Genomic DNA, 16,734 nt, shown 5'->3' with positions numbered 1-16,734 from the left:
ATATGCATTTGTAAAGCATTGCTACTAAGTTCTTGCATCAAGAAAGCAGAAATTTGGCCCAAATAGTCTCAAAACTGTGTTAATGCTGTACATGAGATAGTTTGACAATTTAGACAATTTTGTTGTATAATTTTTACAAAATGCACCTTATCTCTAAGCAAAATGATTTTTTTTGTTGGTCAATGTGCCGGTATGGATCCCATAATCTATTTAAATTACTGATGATTCAATTAATGTTAACAACTACACCAATGTTGAGTAAAGTAAGTGTAATGATATGTTTTTCTCAATTTTCCCATTTCTCATATCATGAGGTGTCAGTGGATTTATCAAAATTCTTCATTTACCTGCGACTGTAAAAATAGCAGAAGGAACACCTGTCGGAGTCTCTATCTTTAACTTTTCTGTGAACTCGACAATTAAAGATGTATCACTAGCTGCCAAAATAGCAAATAGCAATCCAGTCAACAACTTTTTTGCTGTTTCTGTAATGCGTGGTCTACAGCTGGAGGTAAGGAACTATTTTTAAAAACACTTTTACACAAGATACTACAAGTGATGAGAGTCAGGAGTAAATTGGTTTAAAAAAATTGTTCTAGAAAAATAGAAACATAGAAAACCTACAGCACAATACAGACCCTTCAGCCCACAAAGCTGTGCCGGACATGTCCTTACCTTAGAACTACCTAGGCTTAACACTAGCCCTCTATTTTTCTAAGCTCCATGTATCGATCCAGGAGTCTCTTATAAGACCCTATTGTTTCCGCCTCCACCATCATCACCGGCAGCCCATTCCACGCACTCACCACTCTGCATAAAAAACTTATCCCTGACATCTCCTCTGTAGCTACTTTCAAGCACCTTAAAACTATGCCCTCTCATGCTAGCCACTTCAGTCCTGGGGAAAAGCCTCTGACTATCCACATGATCAATGCCTCTCATCATCTTGTACACCTCTATCAAGTCATCTCTCATCCTCCGTCTCTCCAAGGAGAAAAGGCCGAGTTCACTAAACCTATTCTCATAAGGCATGCTCCCCAATCCAGGCAACATCCTTGTAAATCTCCTCTGCACCCTTTCTATAGTTTCCACATCCTTCCTGTAGTGAGGCAACCAGAACTGAGCACAGTACACCAAGTAGGGTCTGACCATGGTCCTATATAGTTGCAACATTACCTCTCAGCTCTTGAACTCAATCCCACAGTTGATGAAGGCCAATGCACCGTATGCCTTCTTAACCACAGAGTCAACCTGCACAGCAGCTTTGAGTGTTCTATGGACTCAGACCCCAGGATCCCTCTGATCCTCCAGACTGCCAAGAGTCTTACCATTAATACTATATTCTGCCATCATATTTGACCTACCAAAATGAACCACCTCATACTTATCTGAGTTGAACTCCATCTGCCTCACACTTATCTGGGTTGAACTCTATCTCCTTATCTTCAATATTTGATTCAGCACTGCTCCAAGAGTGAAATGTACATGGCTGGTTAATTTTACTTAAAGATACAACACGGCAACAGGCCTTTCCAGCCCAGTGAGTCCATGCTGCTCGATTATACCCATGCCACCAACCAACCAACTACCCATACGTCTTTGGACTGTGAGTGGAAACTGGAGCATCTGTGGGGTCATATGGAGAACGTACTGAATCCTACAGACAGTGGCCATTCTTAGCTATGTAATTGTGGAGCCAGGGGTGTATGTGCCATTTGCCCACTGCAGCTCAGTGGAAAAGAGGAACTCAGCAGACAGTGGGAAAAATTCCAGCAAAATGGAATTTTGTTTTCCCTCTCTCTCTTGGGAGTCCCTGTGCAGGATTCTCTAAAGTTAACTTGCAGGTTGAGTCAGTGGTAAGGAAGGCAAATGCAATGAAAGCTTTCATTTCCAGTGGAATAAAATTTAAAAGCAAAGATCTAATGCTGGGGCTTTATTAGGCCTTGGTCAAACCGCATTTGGAGTTTTGTGAGCAGTTTTGGGCCCCTTATCTAAGAAGAGATGTGCTGGCATTGAAGACGGTCTAGAGGAGGCTCACAAGAATGATTTCCAGAATGAAAGAGTTAACATATAAGGAGCACTTGATGGCTGTACACCTGTACTCCCTAGACTTTAGAAGAATGACTGGAGATCTCAGTGAAACCTACCAAGTACTGAAAGGCCTAGATAGAGTGGACATTGAGAGGATATTTCCAATAATGGGGGAGTCAAGCACCAGAGGGAAAAGCCTTAGAATAGAAGGGTATCCTTTTATGATAGAGAAGAGGAAAAATTTCTTGAGCCAGAGGGTGGAAAATCTGTGGAATTCATTACTGCAGATGGCTGTGGAGGTCATTGGGTATATTTAAAGCGGAGTTTGATAGATTCTTGATTAGTAAGGTCACCAAAGGTTACAGAGAAAGGCTGAAGAATGGCATTGAGAGGGATAATAAATCAGCCCTGGTGGAATGGTGGTTCCTACTCAATGGGTCAAATGGCCTAATTGTGCCCCTGTGCCTTATGATCTTATGGTCTTAAGCTATTCTTAAAATGGTGTGGGTCTCCAGAGTTCTGTACTCTGCTCTGATGGTCCCTGATGGACATTCAATGATAGACACCACTTGTCTGACACACCATCTTTTGAAGATGTCCTCAATGGTGGGGAGGATTGTGCCCATGATGGTTTCTATCACCCTCAGCAGCCTCTTTCGATCCTGCACATTGGAGCCTCCAATCAGACTGTATACACCATGAATATATTTATGCTAGAAATGCACATCACAAATAAATTGGAGGGTGCTTCATAGTCTTACATACCAATCGAAATATATTCCCTGAAGCTAACTCCCTGGGCTCGGTTGCCACAGATGTGCACAAACATTTATACTTACAAGCGCAGTAATCAGAATCAGGTTTTTTATCAACGGCATGTGTCATGAAATTTGTTAACTTAGCAGCAGCAGTTCAATGCAATACATAATATAGAAGAGAAAAACTAAAATAATAATAATAAATAAAGGAATAAATCAATTACAGTATGCATATGTTGAATAGATTATAAATCATCCAAAAACATAAATAATATATATTAAAAAAGTGAGGTGGTGTTCACGGGTTCAATGTCCATTGAGGAATCAGATGGCAGAGGGGAAGAAGCTGTCACTAAATCGTTGAGTGTGTGTTTTCAGGTTTCTGTACCTCCTACCTGATGGTAACAGTGAGAAAAGGACATGCCCTTGGTGCTGGAGGTCCTTAATAATGAACACTGATTTTCTGAGACACCGCTCCTTGAAGATGTCCTGGGTACTTTGTTGGCTAGTTCCCAAGATGGAGCCGACTAAATTTACAACCCTCTGCAGCTTCTTTCAGTCCTGTGCAGTAGCACCCCCCAACACACCAGACAGTAATGTAGCCTGTCAGAATGCTCTCCACGGTACAGCTATAGAAGTTTTTGAGTGTATTTGTTGACATACCAAATCCCTTCAAACTTCCAATGAAGTATAGTCACTGTCTTGCTTTCTTTATAACCAGGTTAGATCCTCCGAGATCTTGACACCCAGGAACTTGAAACTGTTCACTCTCTCCACTTCTGATCCCTCTATGAGGATTGGTATGTGTTCCTTCATCTTACCTTTTCTGAAATCCACAGTCAGCTCTTTCATCCTACTGATGTTGAGTGCAAGGTTGTTGCTGCGACACCACTCCACTTGTTGCCAAATCTCACTCCTGTACGCCCTCTCGTCACCACCTGAGATTCTACCAACAATGGTTGTATCATCAGCAAATTTATCGATGGTTTTTGAGCTATCCCTAGCCACACAGTCATGGGTATAGAGAGAGTAGAGCAGTGGGCTAAGCACACACCCCTGAGGTGCACCAGTGTTGATTGTCAGTGAGGAGGAGATATAATAACAAATCCGCACAGATTGTGGCCTTCTGGTTAGGAAGTCGAGGATCTAATTGCAGAGGAGGGTACAGAGGCCCAGGTTCTGCAACTTCTCAATCAGGATTGCGGGAAAGATAGTATTAAATGCTGAGCTATAGTTGATGAGCAGCATCCTGACATAGGTGTTTGTGTTGTCCAGGTGGTCTAAGGCTGTGTGAAGGCCCATTGAGATTGCATCTGCTATTGACCTATTGTAGTGATAGGCAAATTGCAATGGGTCCAGGTCCTTGCTGAGGCAGGAGTTCAGTCTAGTCATTACCAACCTCTCAAAACATTTCATCACTGTCGATGTGAGTGCTACTGGGCGATAGTCATTAAGGCACCTCACATTATTCTTCTTAGGCACTGATATAATTGTTGCCTTTTTGAAGTAAGTGGGAACTTCTACCTGTTGCAGTGAGAGGTTGAAAATGTCCTTGAATACTCCCACCAGTTGGTTGGCACAAGTTTTCAGAGCCTTACCAGGTACTCCATTGGAACCTTCCGCCTTGCAAGGGTTCACTCTCTTTAAAGACAGACTAACATCGGCCTCTGAGACGGAGATCACAGGGTCATCAGGTGCAGCAGGGATCTTCACAGCTGTAGTGGTGTTCTCCCTTTCAAAGCATGCGTAGAAGGCGTTGAATTCATCAGAGGTAATGTCCAGCAAATCTCAGTCAGGCTTTAGATGACCTGAGTAATGGGATCAACATACACAGAACAGCGTACTGTAACACCTCCACCATTGTTTTGGGGGATTTTAACCAGGCCAGTCTGAAAAAATCACTAAGCAATTACCATCAACAGATCACTTGCAATTCTTGAGGAAACAACGCCCTGGACCATTGTTACACCACCATCAAGAATGTCTACCGTGCTATTCCACGCCCTCACTTCAGGAAGTCTGATCACCTGGCTGTACTTCTACTCTCTGAGTATAGGCAGAGACTGAAGACTGCAGCACCAAGAAGGTATGAACATGAGAAGCACAGGAGCGATTGTTTTGAATCGGTAGAGTGGACTGTAGTCAGGGAATCATCTCTGAATGTGGATGAGTATGCTGCAGTTGTCATTAAAACCTGTGTGGATGAGTCTGTGCCTACAAAGACTTACTGTACATTCCCAAACCAAAAGCAACGGATGAACCAGGAGGTACGTCGTCTGCTGAAGGCTAGATCTGGTGCATTTCAGTCTGGTGAGCCAAGTCTGTACTAGAAAACTAGGTATAATTTGCAGAAGGCTATTTCAAGGGTGAAAAGACAACTTCCAGTGAGGTTGGAGGTGACATCGGATGTACGACAACTCTGTCATGTTCAAAAGACACCTGAAGGGTTTTAGCCTATTTGTCTTTTGGACACATAGACTAAAAACTGTGTCCAGAAGATATATTGTTTTCAGACTATGTGTCCAAAAGAAATATAGGCTGAATATTTGTTTCTATGCCTTTTGAATACATATAGGTGGTGTGTATATGTGACACATACGTGAGTATATGTTACATATAGACATTAATATAAGTGACATGTACTGAAAATATGACTATAATGTTTCTATTATTGACAACAGTGTCTATCACTGGATATACACCACCCATAAAATGCACTGTAGTGTTTTGGAGCTAATTCCAGGATTTCTCTTTCACAATATGGCCTTGGTGATGAAGGTCAGGACACTGGCCAATCTACAAAAGGCAATTTCATAGCAATGTCAGAAGTACCTAGGAGGTACTTAATGAATACTTTGCTTCAGCATTCACCAGGGAAAGAGACCTTGGCAATTTTGGGGCTGACTTACAGTGGACTGAAACTCTTGAGCATATAGACATTAAGAAAGAGTATGTGCTGGAGCTTTTAAAAAACATTAAGTTAGATAAGTCACCGGGACCGGATGAGATATACCCTAGACTACTGTGGGAAGCAAGGGAGGAGATTGCTGAGCCTCTTGCAATGATCATTTCGTCATCAATAGGGACAGGAGAAGTATCGGAGAATTGGTGTGTTACAAATGTTGTTCCCTTGTCCAAGGGAGTAGAGATAATTCAGGAAATTATAGACCAGTGAGTCTGACTTCAGTGGTGGTCAAGTTGTTGGAGAAATCCTGAGAGGCAGGATTTATGAGCATTTGGAGAGACATAATCTGATTAGGGGTAGTCAGCATGGCTTTGTCAAGGGCAGTTCATGCCTTCTGAGCCTGACTGAATTATTTGAGGATGTAACAAAACACATTGATGAAGGTAGAACAGTGGATGTAGTGTATATAGATTGCAGTAAGGTATTTGATAAGGTTCCCCATGCGAGGGTCCTACAGAAAGTAAGGAGGCATGGGATCTAAGGAGACCCAGAATTGGCTTGCCAACAGAAGGCAAAGGGTGGCTGTAGATGCTTTGTATTTTGAATGGAGATCGATGACCAGTGGTGTTTCATGGGGATCTGTTCTGGGACCCCTTCTCTTTATAAATGACCTGGATGAAGAAGTTGAAGGGTGGGTTGGTAAGTTTACTGATGACACAAAGGTTGGGGGTGTTGTGGACAGTCTGGAGGGTTGTCAGGGGTTACAGTGGGACATCGAGAGGATGCAGAACTGGGCTGAGAAGTGGCAGATGGACTTCAACCCAGATAAGTGTGAAGTGGTTCATTTTGGTAGGTCCAATTTGAAGGCAGAATGCAATATAAATGGTAAGACTCTTGGCAGTTTGGAGGATCTGAGAGAACTTGGGGTCCGTGTTGATAGGACACTCAAAGTTGCTGCGTAAGTTGACAGTGTTGTTAAGAAGGTGTATGGTGTGTTGGCATTCATCAACCATGGGACTGAGTTCAAGCTCCTTGAGGTAATGTTATAGCTATATAGGACCCTAGTCAGACCCCACTTGGAATACTGCGTTTAGGTCTGGTCACCTCACTGCAGGAAGGATGTGGATACTATAGAGAGAGTGCAGAGGAGATTTACGAGGATGTTGCCTGGATTGGGGAGCATACCTTATGAGAATGGTTTGAGTGTACTTGGCCCTTTCTCCTTGAAGCGACGAAGGATAACAGGTGACCTAATAGAGGTGTATAAGACGATGAGGGGCAGTAATCATGTGAATAGCCAGAGGCTTTTCCCCAGGGCTGAAATGGCTAACACAAGGGGCCATAGTTTTCAGGTGCTTGGAAGTAGGTACAGAGGGGATGTCAGGGGTAAGTTTTTCACACAGAGTGGTGGATGCGTGGAATGCACAGCCCACGGCGGTGGTGAAGGCGGATACAATAGGGTATTTTAAGAAACTCTTAGATAGGTACATGGAGCTTAGAAAAATAGAGAGCTCTGCGGTAGGGAAATTCTAGGCAGACTCTCGAGTGGGTTACATGGTTGGCACAACATCATGGGCTGAAGGGCCTGTAATGAGCTATAAATTTCTATGTTCTATGAAATTCTGTGGGAATGTCATAACAGCTGCAAGGGTCAAATCGCTTTATTCTTACTTCAAGCCTTCCACCTAGTAAATCAGATTAAATTCACTATTAGTTAAGCTATGTAAAATGACCTTGAAGTTGTAGATGAACTGCCTTCAAAATGCAAATTCTATCAACACTTAATTCATTTCACTCCCAGTGAGCTACATGTGATGTTAAAAATACATTTCCACTTGTTACAGGTGACAGTGTCACAAAACCCTGGACTGGACTATGAAACTCAATCCACTTACAACTTACTGATCTTCGTTAAAGATAATAAGGGGAACACAGACTTCCAAACACTTACAGTTTTATTAGTTGATGTTAATGAGCCTCCAAGATTCCTGGATAATCTGGCAAATGGAGGTAGGTTGAGCAATTTTAACAACGAGGAAATGCAGAGTTCAAAGATTCCAATCATGCGAGACAAGTGCTTTCAACATTTTTTCTAGGGCATTTGAAGAATATGGCATTAAAGATATGAGGGAAGATTTTTGCATGAAAAAAAAGAACATCTTGCATTTATTTAGTACCTTTAGGAATCTCAGAGTGTTTCAGAGCTGAAGGAATTTGGTCAATGCTGTAATGTGGCAGACAATTTGTTCATAACAAGCAATGGGGTATTGCACAAATAATCTGTTTTATAGCACTGTTGACTGGGTATTAACTTTTGATCTAGGTGCCAGAAAGAATTCTTCCACAACATTGGACAGGTGACCAGTGAAGTCCAAGATCCAGGCTCCATCTGACAGATGAATGAGTTGAAATGGGTGTGTGAGGTCGCCCAACAATTTTGGATCATAGCTATAAAGAACCAACGAGGACAAGTGAGGAAAGAGGGGTGGCAGGAACTGGTTGGCAGATTGGACAGAGAGTTAGTGTAGGATGATTGGCTGGTAAAAATCCAGACTAGCAATATCCTAATCATTACAGTGCAGCTGCAACCCACAGCTGCCAAATTGGTAGCACCCAGCTTGTGGGGTGGGCGATTGCTCTTGGCTGCTGCTTGAGACAGAAGGAATGGGTACTTCAGGTACCAAGTGACAGACTTCTGTGAGCGTTACAGTGAGCAAATTACCGAGGTCGACAGGTTAGGGAGGCTACCAATCTTAATTAGATATTGCAGTGCTCCATCACTTGACCAGCTGATAACTGGTCAGAGTGAACTTAAATGCAATAAAACGCTTCAGATTTGCAAGTTGCACTCACTTCCACAGTGAAATTTGATCTGTGTTTCAGTATTTCAAGTTTCTATTGATCCTGTGATTTCCATGGAGAATTTCGGCTAAAATTCAGTTCTACGTTGTGGGAGTGACAGCTCTCCAAAAATATTTCATTGGCTGTGAAAAGCTATCGAACATGTGGTGGTTTTGAGAGGTGCTACATCATTCCTCCAAAAGGAAACTAGGGCCAATATAGCCTGCAAGATTTTAAGAGTTTTGAAAGTATGGAAAACTTGTGAAAAATAACTGGAAGCACTCAGGAAAATAAAATGGGATTAATGCACAACTGTTCTTAATGGTTTGCAGTAAATCAGTTGACTAAAGGGCCTGTTTCCTGGCCATATGGCTTTATGACCCTCTCTCTGATTCTTCTACCTTTTTAGTCGAAGTTCAAAGTAAATTTATTATCAGAGTATATACATGTCACCATATACATCCCCGAGATTCTTTTACTGTATTCATACTGAGCTCTACACATTATCATGGGCTGGGGGTAGGGTGAGACAAAGATCCACATTTGGAAAGAAAATGCACCAATTAATGGAACCGAAGAAGGAAAGTGAATATGTCTAGGTCTCCTTTATTCCTTCGGGAAGGGAGAAGAGGACGCTTATTTGGTATGAAGTTCAGAAGAGAAGTACAGCCATGAATCGCTTCCTGCTTATTCACCAGCCAATTGCCTGCTCCAATTTGGTTTATAGCAGGAAGCAGATCCATTACCTTCAGTTTTGCTCAGTGCAAAATTTCAATTGCACCCAAGGGTTTGTAAAACTGAAAGCTAAAGTTCCCAGTCCTGATCAGAGATCAAATGGAGACCATGGGGGAAAATATAGGTCTTTTTATGCATGGCTTCCTCAACTTTATTTGTGGATTCATGGCAGGTAACACTTACAGTTTAGTTCAGGGGGAGTGGGTGGAGTTTTTTTAATATAAGAATCTACATCTATTCTCTTGGAAGAATTGACAAGATCCCAGGGCAACAATTGAAAGGGCATCAAGAAAGAGCTCTTGGGGGTTCTGGCCAACTTCTATGCATCAATCAACATTACAAGAAATAGATTACCTGATCATCCTTTATTTGTGGGGACTGATGACTGATATGAGCACATTATCTGTCAAATGTGCAAGTTATTATACTTCACAAAGTTCCTCATTGGCTGTAGAGTGCTTTGTGACATTCTGGATTATGAAAGATGGGAGGCAAATATATTAATTGCCTATACACGGACTCTGGGTGGATCAGACCTTGTAGGTTGAATGTGCTTTTACCTTTTGAGGGCATTATGCTCTGGTAGGTCAATGGAAGAAATAACTTCCAGTCCAGTATTGTTTCTCTGAACAAATTGATTACTGGTCAGAGATAACATTGGTGCATACTTGGCTTTGGTATCAGAAAGTGCTTCTGGAGTTGCATTGTGAAATAAAAGCTCCTCTTGTTTAAGGAATCTCACTTTATAATCTTTTGAATTATATTACCAGTTAATTTCAAGTTATTTCTTCTTTCAACGCATTTTTTAAAGGAGAGATCAAGAATAGAAATTGTGATTTGTGTGCGGTTATTTTTTGTTGCACTTTCTTACAGCTGGAAACGCCAGTTTCTGAAAAATACTTCCATCTGTTCATCACCCAAGCACTTCATCTACTGAATTTCCTGTCCCTCCCAAACTGGTTTCATCTGCCCATCACTCCTCCCTTGTCTTATTCCAAAGATCACTTCTCTTACTTATTAGACTCCAGCCCCTGCAGACTCTTGTGTCTCCAGTAATCACCTTTCAACCACCATCTCTAACCCCCTTCCCCTCAATTGCCTCCTTTGTTTCTCTGACCCGTTTCTTTTCACCAGCTGCAGCCCTTCTCGTCACCTACCTGGCCCCATCTGACAACCATCTAACCCCTTCCCCCATCTCGCCTAGTTCCACCTATTTTCTGCCAGCCCTCACCTCACCCCTCCCTCTCATCTCTTTATAGTAGTCGTCTCTACTCCATGCTCTCCGCCCAGATGGACAGCCTTGAAAATCTTTGTCTCACCAGAGCAACATGACCTACTGAGTTCCTCCATGCGATCAGAAAAAAAGAACATGTTCTTTTTAGCCATTAGTCAGTGTGAATGGTCCTGTAATTAGTCTTGGCTTTATGACAAATTATTTACTTGCCTGTTGTTTAAATATTTTGTTGCAGCTATCTTGTTCTCCTCCCCTGCTCTCAGCCATGTGTTTTCCTTCTGTTTGTTTTCACTGTTGTCCTTCCTGTTGTGTAGGCACTTACAGTTACAATGTTCCAGGGACCCAATGGTTGGCTGGCTTCCACAGAAGTAACCAGTATAAAATAAATAAGAGGAGATAACTGCACACATTTAACCCATCATTGAAATGTTCCCACAATCAACGACCTCACTTTAAAACTCTTTATCTCATATTCTCATTACTTCTTGTTATTTATTTACATTTGCATTTTGCTCTCTTCTGCACTATGGTTGATCTTTCATTGATCCTGTTGTAGTTACTAGTCTACAGATTTACGGAGTATGCCCACAAGAAAATGAATCTCACGGTTGTATATGGTGACGTGTATGTACTTTGATAATAAAATTTACTTTGAACTTTAAACAAAAGGTATTTATAATGAAACACTTATAGGTGCATTTTGAAAATACGCATGCTTTCAATGTGACTGCTTGGTTCCAGATCTATACTGAGCAATTCCTAGTGCAGGAGTACTGAAAATTCAGTGCAGATTGTGAAATTTCATTATACATGTGTCATGCATCAACACATGCATGTTCCGAACTTCTCCGTAACTCCAGCTCATTCCACCTCAAAGAATGTTTGCCTGCCACCCCTTTATTTCTTTTCTTAAATAATCAGACAACACAATAATCAGATTATCCAACATTTAGCAACACATTACATACAAGAACTTTTAAATTTCCTAACTACCTGATTGTTTCACCTATCAGAGAAATTCCCCTTGTTACACCCCATCCCCTCCCAATATCTTCTCTGCTACCTTGTTTAACTTATCCTTTACTCTCGGTTCTAATGAAGAGTTCCAAAACTGAGATATTAACTTCCTGTCTTTCCACAGGTACCTTTTGACCTGCTGAGTTTTTTTCAGCATTTCCTAGTTCCCCTTCAAATTTCACTTATGATACCCCTGGTGTTAGCCCAGAGCAGACATTTTCATTAATATTTGCCACTGCTCCCCCAGGTATTTGTCATGGTATTCAAGATTCCTGTTTATGCATTTCGGAAAGTGGAAGAAGACTTGAACTTGTTAGTGACTTCCACCAGTCTTTTCCTGACTGTACTCTTTTGTTAGACCATATATGTCAAACTCAAGGACCGCGGGCCAAGTCCGGCCCGCGGTGGAATTATCTTTGGCCCGCGAGATAATATCTAATTACTATTAAAGCTGGCCCCAGTAATCGAAGCGCCTATGGCGTATGATATGGCTAATGCTGAGTTTATTCAGGTACCAGGTTTTCAGGGGTTTTAGTGTTTATTCGGCAGTCTTCTTCATAAGAAACGGAATTTGTAAAGTGAAACACTTTGTAGTTATAGCAGAGACTGAGACACATGAGAGCAGGCTGAAAAAACGGAGGCAACGAAAGCTGCGTTCGCACACGTCCGACTGATCCGGCCTGCATGAAGCTGCATTTTGCTCAATCCGGCCCGTGACCTAAAATGAGTTTGACACCCCTGTGTTAGACTATTTAAGGCCCAATTTTAGCAGTTCCTCAGCAAATGAGTTCAGGATCTGCTCCCAGAACATGCACAAGTATAGTCTACCCATTCATTCAAATGTAGGATAATGGGATGTGATAAGTGGTTTTCTAGATTAAGTGCTTACTTATATGATTTTGATTTTTTATGTATTTCAAATTCTTTTGCTTTTATTCATTATTATAAGATAAAACTTTATTTATCCCAAAGAAAACAATTGTTGCAAGGTTGCTCAGTCAGAAACATATATGTACTTTAAAATACAAAATGTAAGTATTGAGGTATGAAAAAAACACAAAATGTGCATTAAAAAATAATAATGCAAAATACAGATGTGCAATGAAACCATATACTTAAGGAGGAGTTGTAGAGTCTTGTAGCCACAGGGAGAAAGGATCTCCTGTGGAGTTCAGTGGTGCACCTCAGTGGAATCAGTTTGTTACTAAAGGTGCTCCTCTGTTTGTGTGGTGAACTACATATACCTGTCTGGACACGCCCCCCCCCCCCCCCCGCTGACTGCTCCTGTGGCTCCTCCCACAGACCCCGGTATAAAGGCGATTGGAGCCTGAGCCCTGCCCTCAGTCTCCAGGATGTAGTATGGTGGTCAATTGCTCCTTGTTCTTTCTTCCAGCTAGTAAAAGCCGATATCTCACCTCACGTCTCGGAGAGTTATTGATGGTGCATCAATTTGTCCACTATGTCATGGAGGGGTGAGAGGGATTGTCCATAATGCTCCATAGCTTCTGCAGCATTCTCCTCTCAGACACAATCACCAGGGAATCCGGTTCCACCCCCAGAACAGAACCAGCCTTCCTGATGAGCTTATCGATCTTCTTGGCATCAGCTGTTCTCGCCCTACTGCCCCAGCAGACTACAGCATGGAATAGAATGCTGGCCGCCACTGAATCGTAGAACATCTGCAGCCTGGTACTGCAGCTGTGAAATGACTGGAGCCTCCTCAGGAAGTACAGTCAGTTCTGACCTTTCCTGTACAGAGCCTCTGTATTTTTAGTTCAGTCTTTTTTATTGTCCAGGTGAGTTCCCTGGTACTTGTAGTCCCAGACGGCAAAGGTCCTGGACTACTGGCGAGTAGCTAATGTGGTTCCACTATTCAAGAAGTGAACCAGGGAGAATCCTGGAAATTATAGAACTGTGAGTTTCACATCAATGGTAGGGAAGTTTCTGGAGAGGATTCTTAGGGATAGGACTTATGATCATTTGGAAATCCATGGCCTAGCTAGGGAGAGTTAACATAGCTTTGTGTAGGGCAAATCATGTCCTTTTAACTTGAGTGAGTTTTTTGACAAGGTGACGAGGGTGATTGATGAAAGTAGAGCTGTGGATATTGCCTACATAGACTTTAATAAGGCATTTGACAAGGAGGCTGATCGAGATTACAATGCATGGGATCCATGGTGTTTGTATTCAGAACTGGCTTGTCCAGAGAAGAATCAGAATCAGGTCCAGATTTAGTATCACTGACATATATTGTGAAATTTGTTGTTTTGTAGCAGCAGTACATTGCAATACATAGTAATAAAAAAAACTACAAATTACAAAAAGTATATATAAAAATAAATTAATAAGTAGAGTGAAAAGAGAGGGAAAATATTGAGAAGCGTTCATGGGTTCATTATCCATTCAGAAATCTGATGGCGGAGGGGAAGAAGCTGTTCCTGAAATATTTAGTGTGTGTCTCCAAGCTCTTGAACCTCCTCTTTGATGGCAGCAAAAAGAGAGTATGTCCTGGGTGATGGGAGTCCTTAATGATGGATGCCACCTTTTTGAGGCATCGTCTTTCGAAGATGTTCTCGACGATGGAGAGGCCATGATGGAGCTCGCTCAATTTACAGCTTTCTGTAGCTTTTTCCGATCCTGTGCAGTTGCCCCAGTGATGCAGCCAGTTAGAATGCTCTCCACGGTACAGCTGTAGAAATATGCAAGTGCCTTTGTTTGAAGGAGCTTATTCTAGCTGGAGGTCTGTGATTAGTAGTGATCTGCAGGGATTTGTACTGGCACCTCTGCTGGTTGTGGCATACCTAAATTAACTGGATGAAAATATAGTTGGGTTGGTTAATAAGTTTGCAGATGATATGAAGATTAGTGGCCATGTAGAAAGCATAGAAGACTGGCAAAGAGTACAGTGGGATAAAGATCATTTGCAGATATGGCAGATGGAGCTTAACCCAGCCAAATGTGAAGTGTTTCCCCTTGGTATGTCAAATGTAAAAAGACAGTACACTGTTCAGGGCAAGATCCTTAACATGTTGATGAGCAGAGGGACCTTGGGGTCCAAGTTCTTGGCTCACTGAAAGTGGCTACACAGGTTGATGGAGTGGTTAAGGTGGCATTTGGCATGCTTTTCCTTATTAATCAAGGCCTTGAGTTCCAAAGGCAGGAAATTATTTTTCAACTTTATAAAACTCTGGAGTGGCAGAGGCTGAGGTGAGATCCAATATGAGAGGCATGGATAGAGAAGGGAGGCAGCATCTTTTCCCAAGGCTTTAATGTCTAATACCAGAGGGCATGTTTCTAAGGTGAGAGGGGGTAATTTCAAAGGAGATGTAAGGGGCAATTTTTTTAACACAGATTGGTGGGTGTCTGGAAGACGCTGTCTGGGGTGGTGGTACAGGTAGGCACATTAGGAACTTCTGCTAAGGTCAGGATAATGTTTCCCTCCAGCCAATAGTTCATTGGACAGTTGCTAAAAACAACATCGTGTAATTCATTGCATTTCTGATTTTGATGTTTCTTGGGAAAACTGTTAATGTCTGGAATGCAACAGAGCTCAAATGCCAGCAGTCTGTTGCCCTGTAGCGCTCAACACTCAGTCCAAGGTTGGAACTGAGTTAGGTTGAATTAGGTGCCAATCTGAACTGAAACTGGCAAGTAGGTCTTTACACACACAAGAGAACTGTTGGAAATCCAAGCAACACACACACAATGCTGGAGGAATTCAGCAGACCAGGCAGCATCTATGGAAAACAGCACAGTCGACATTTCCAGTTGAGACCCTTCATCAGGACTGGTCTTTAATTTTAATTAATATAGTCATTGAGTCAGTATTAATTTTAGCTAGTTTTGGTGTTTATAATTAATCTATGTTAGTTTAGATTTTAAATGTTTATTACAAATAATTTGTTGAATCATTTCAAACTGTTTTAACTGCTTAGTTGTGCCTGAGCTGTCACCTGAAGCCCTATTGACACATGCTAACCACTCTACCTCCAGGAATGGCTGCAGTAGCGAAGTCTGGAGCTGAATTTACCCCTGGAGACTGCAAGGAGTTATGCCAGCTACAGAAAGCATTTGAGGAGGGGTGGTGAGGGTGAATCAAGCACCATGAAACCGAGGAACATGTCAGAGCATTCACTTGTCCTCTGTTAATTTGCAGCTGTGTACATTGACTTTCCCGAGAATTCAGCAGTCGGCACGATGATATACGAGGTTCAAGCGACGGATCCTGACAAAGATGATGATGTTCTCACTGTAAGTTATTTCCAAAACAGTCAGAAGCAAATTCCAAAAACAGAAGCCCTGTTTTTTTTTAATACACTTAAGTTGGGGGTAGATTACCATCTTGTGCAAGTTCCACTGTGTGATAACTTAGAGTCATGGAGTTACAGAACACTACAGCACAGAAACAGGCCCTTCGGCCCATCTAATCCATGCTGAACTATTAATCTGCCTAGTCCCATCAACCTGCACCTGCACCACGGCCCCCCATACTCCTCCCATCCACGTACTTATCCAAATTTCTCTTAAATGTTGAAATCCAGCCCAAATCCAAAACCACCATTGGCAGTTTGTTGTACAGTCACACCGCCCCTGAATGCAAATGTTCCCTCTCATGTTCCCCTTGAACATTTCACCTTTCACCATTATCCTATGACCCCTAGTTGTAGTCTCACCCAACCTCAGTGGAAACGTCAGCTTGCATTACCCTATCTATAACCCCCTCTTAATTTTTTTTATACTTTTGCAATCTTATACTCCAAGCCCAGGAGCAGTGGGAAAGGAAAGGCATGAAAACTGGACTTAACACCACCTGAGTGACTTGTAGACCATGCTACCTTTCTCAGTGAAGATTCCTGTCTGATTTCTCCAACCACCTTTCCCACCACCCCTAAAGAACGGAAAACCAGGGTGATTTGTTTCACCACTAATGTAGTCATTACTTTCCCTGTACAGTGAGGCTCAACTCTAGGTTACATCTGCCTTCTATGATTCAGCAAACTACTGAATACAAAGGGCCAGGTCTTGTTAGCTGAAAGCAGAGTGCCTATTTTGCTGGGCAGAGTTATTCAGGAATCCAGCAGCATGGCCTGATCAGCATCAGAGCCTCTGGCAGAGCACTTAACATCTCCTCCAAGATCACTGACAGGCATAACTATGCCCCAGCTTAGCTGGAGATAAAAGCTGGTAGAATTTTTATTTGTCTTTAAATGTCT

At 42.1% G+C, this 16,734-nt stretch overlaps 1 protein-coding gene across 1 annotated transcript in view; it reads left to right on the top strand.

Annotated features, from left to right (window-relative positions):
- Window positions 1-459: 459 nt before the first annotated feature.
- Window positions 460-16,734, top strand: part of LOC140734711 (cadherin-related family member 3-like) — a 52,443-nt gene continuing 36,168 nt past the window's right edge. The window contains exons 1-3 of the mRNA XM_073059054.1: window positions 460-511; window positions 7,539-7,704; window positions 15,678-15,772. Of these exons, the coding sequence (XP_072915155.1) occupies window positions 491-511; window positions 7,539-7,704; window positions 15,678-15,772 (282 nt within the window). The 5' untranslated portion in view covers window positions 460-490. The remainder of the gene's footprint in view (window positions 512-7,538; window positions 7,705-15,677; window positions 15,773-16,734) is intronic.

The sequence above is a fragment of the Hemitrygon akajei genome, chromosome 10 (assembly GCF_048418815.1).
Source record: "Hemitrygon akajei chromosome 10, sHemAka1.3, whole genome shotgun sequence".
Lineage (NCBI taxonomy): Eukaryota > Metazoa > Chordata > Chondrichthyes > Myliobatiformes > Dasyatidae > Hemitrygon > Hemitrygon akajei.
The sequence above is the reverse complement of the archived record's forward strand: the minus strand, read 5'-3'. Positions and strand labels throughout refer to the sequence as shown.